We start from the raw sequence: 3,269 nt of genomic DNA, 5'->3' as shown, positions 1-3,269 counted from the left end.
TCATCATCAGGTTGCCATGATTTAGGGATTAGAAAATTGTGGAAAGTGTTTGGTTCCTTAGAAATTGAAATAGATGCTCTTGAAATTGGAGACTTTACACAAATACAAATATCTAAATATAAAAAAGCGATTTGCGACCAATATGCTGGACTCCTGCAGGACGGAATTTCCACCCACACAAGAATAATTAGAGCTAGATGCATTCGGACTCTTCAATGTGAATTCATTTGCGTTTTGGTCCAGCTGTAATTCGATAATCTTCAAATTTATAAAGTTGTCTTTTAGTAGTTTTTCGTTTGAAAAGCAATTCACCAAACAAAAGTATAAAAGAGAAAAGGCTAGTAATTTGTGTTTAATTGATCATATTGTGATCAAAACTCACAAAGCTTGCTGAGCACAGGGATCCTAAGGTTCAGGCTCTCACGCAAAAATCTATCAGCATTTTGCTTTATGCTCCTTTTACGTTATTGCTAGAAATAAGTGCTATATGTTATAAAATGTCCATGTCTATGGCTATAAAATGTCTATGTCTATGTTATAAAATGTTCATGTCTATGGCTTTAAAATGTCCATGTCTATAGCTATAAAATGTCCATGTCTTTGTTATAAAATTTCCATGTCTATGGCTATAAAATGTCCATGTCTATGGCTCACTAGAATTTATTTTTAAGAAAAATAGCTAACAGTTTCGATCAGTCCGGTTCACTAGAATTTAATTTTAGAAAATTAGTTCACAGTTTCGAGCAGTCCGGTTCACTAGAATTTATTTTAAGAAAATTAGCTAACAGTTTCGATCAGTCCGGTTTACTAGAATTTAATTTTAGAAAATTAGTTCACAGTTTCGAGCAGTCCGGTTCACTAGAATTTCTTTTAAGAAAATTAGCTAACAGTTTCGATCAGTCCGGTTCGCTAGAATTTTTTTTCAATTATTTCTCTGTTTTGAGCAGTCCAGTTCACTAGAATTTATTTTAGACAATTAGTTCTCTGTTTTGAGCAGTCCATTTACTAGAATTTATTTTAGACAAATAGTTTATAGTTTTGATAATTCCGGTTCACTAGATTTTATCTAGAGGTATTAGTAAACAAGTTTTTCCTAGAATTCATTGATAACTATTAGTTCACAGTTTAAAGTAGCGGTCCATTCAACAGATTAAAAAAAATACTAATTCTATTTGATTTACATACATAATCATATTTATATATTTCTGCATTTTTAATTTTGATTTTTAACAAATATTATAAATAAAACAGATACTTTGAACCTGATGCTCAAATTCTCGACAACAGATTTGAACTATTTAAAAGTAAAATTGAGTCTTTGTTACGAACTCTGATTTTATGATCCCTAAATCTTTGCAACCCCATGCTGTAGACCTTAGATAAGATCAACTATTCTAAATTTTAAATATCAAAGTTTTACACCATCAGGTTGCAAAGATATGTGGTTTAGAAAATTTGAGCTGTAGCAAAGACTCAAATCCTTTCTACTTACGAAATCTTAGTTCTTTAAGTAATGTTGTTCGTTGCAGCAAACATTTCTCATACTTCTCATTATCTGGGACACTAGAACATTCATTAAACAAGTTTTTCTTAAAGGGACTAAAGCTCTAGAGACGTAACTTCAACGTATACCCTTTAAACCACTAACTAAGACACAATGAGAAAAAAACGTGTGGAATTCTTACGATGTCTCTTTGAAATTTCGTTTGCATTCAATTTAATGTGTGCTAGCGTCTTAAAAATGGTGTGAGTAGAACTGACTCCCATTTCAGAACGGTTAGCAGTATTAGTTATAAATAAAAAATTTTGAACAAGCTCACCTGGGTTGTTGAACTTTGTTTTGTTGTTTTTGTTTTTGTTTAACATCCCTGAAACATTTATAATATAGAAAAAACTTTTTGGAATGAAATACAGACTTACACTTTTTGTTGGCTAATTTTTTTCTGTCATTTTAGCAATTGTTTAATTTCTTGCTACATTTTAGCTAAAACTACTATGCCGGCAGCTCACGGTTTCATTGTGGATTTTGGAACATTTTGAAAGATTTTAAAAAGAAAGAAAATTAAACGTTAGCTCCTCTTCGATTGGCAAATTGAAAAAAAAAACAGAAAGGAATCAGCTGTTCCTGAACAGAAAGGAATCAGCTGTTCCTAAACAGAAAGGAATCAGCTGTTCCTGAACAGAAAGGAATCAGCTGTTCCTGAAGGATTTAGTTCAGATAAGATATATTTTTTTGTAAATCTAAACGAAATCGCTTTATGCAAAAAACTACGTTTGAATTTTTGACATGCTTTGACCAAAGTCGTACCAAACTGTAATTCCGAAGTTTGTGCAGGCATAGTAATTTAAAACTTCTAGTTAAATTAACCATGAGTATTCGCACTTACATTTCTTCTTTGATTTTAGTATTTTGACCATTTTCCACGGGTTTGATTTCGGAGCTCTGTATTTCATCTCCTTCCTTTGAATATACATCTTTCAGGCGTTTACCACTAAAATAGACCAAAATCAAAATTTCATTTGGGCTTAGTTTAATTAATAGAGAGAAGTAGCTGAACACCGTACCACAGGTTCAACCAGTTCAACCAGTTCTCTTGTACTCAACTACTTTTCTAATTCATTAAATATGACCTCTGTTTTAATCAAAAATACAAAACCTGATAAAGAGAAGAAATACGGAGCAAAAGAGAATCTTTTGTTTGCAACTTCGCATTGTACATTTCTCATAAAATCTGGAATTTGATGTTCTTTCCTTTGCATTGCATACCTTTCTAGCATAGATAATATGCTGTTTTTTTAGTACAATACTGTACGCTACGGTACTGTACGGTCCAGTACTGTACTGTACGGTCCTGTACTGTACTGTACGGTCCTGTACTGTACTGTACTAAACTGTACTGTACTGTACTAAACTGTACTGTACTGTACTGTACTGTATTGTATTGTACTGTACTTCAATGTAATGCACTCTAGTGAACTTTAATGTACAGGTACTGCACTGTACTGTACTTCAATGTAATGCACCGTAATGAACTTCAATGTACTGTACTGTAATGTATTTCTTCTAAACTTTAGAATCCTTGTGTGCATAATTGCTGAAGCAGCAAAATAATCAAAATATGGACTATAGTAGTTTGTACAGTGTACACTGATAACTACGTAGAATATAGTAAATACCTTGCACTTAAATATTTCCCCCCCATCTTCTATTTTTACGCAATTCAGATGTTTGATTTTCTTTTAGAATTGAGAAGGATATATGACAGTTG

General features: G+C 32.2%; 1 protein-coding gene across 1 annotated transcript; it reads right to left on the bottom strand.

Annotated features, from left to right (window-relative positions):
- Positions 1–658: 658 nt before the first annotated feature.
- On the bottom strand, positions 659–2,728 carry LOC111715195 (uncharacterized). Its single transcript, XM_023490480.1, has 5 exons — positions 2,658–2,728; positions 2,388–2,492; positions 1,821–1,868; positions 1,493–1,563; positions 659–858 (listed from the first exon to the last, which is right to left on the bottom strand). The coding sequence occupies exons 1-5, from the start codon at positions 2,711–2,713 to the stop codon at positions 821–823; spliced, it is 318 nt and encodes a 105-aa protein (XP_023346248.1). The 5' UTR covers positions 2,714–2,728; the 3' UTR covers positions 659–820.
- Between the last annotated feature and the right edge of the window lie 541 nt (positions 2,729–3,269).

This window comes from Eurytemora carolleeae, unplaced genomic scaffold (genome assembly GCF_000591075.1).
Source record: "Eurytemora carolleeae unplaced genomic scaffold, Eaff_2.0 scaffold1722, whole genome shotgun sequence".
Taxonomy (NCBI): Eukaryota; Metazoa; Arthropoda; class Copepoda; order Calanoida; family Temoridae; genus Eurytemora; species Eurytemora carolleeae.
Note: the sequence above shows the minus strand (reverse complement) of the source record. Positions and strands in the feature narration are given on the sequence as shown.

Bases quoted from the DNA above. Each gene is read 5' to 3' on its own strand.
- LOC111715195 (XM_023490480.1), bottom strand. From the start codon at position 2,713: ATGCGAAGTTGCAAACAAAAGATTCTCTTTTGCTCCGTATTTCTTCTC. The intron at 2,493-2,657 runs GTTTTGTATTTT...GGTCTATTTTAG, and splicing joins GTATTTCTTCTCTTTATCAG to TGGTAAACGCCTGAAAGATG. The intron at 1,869-2,387 runs GTAAGTGCGAAT...TAAATGTTTCAG, and splicing joins ACTAAAATCAAAGAAGAAAT to GGATGTTAAACAAAAACAAA.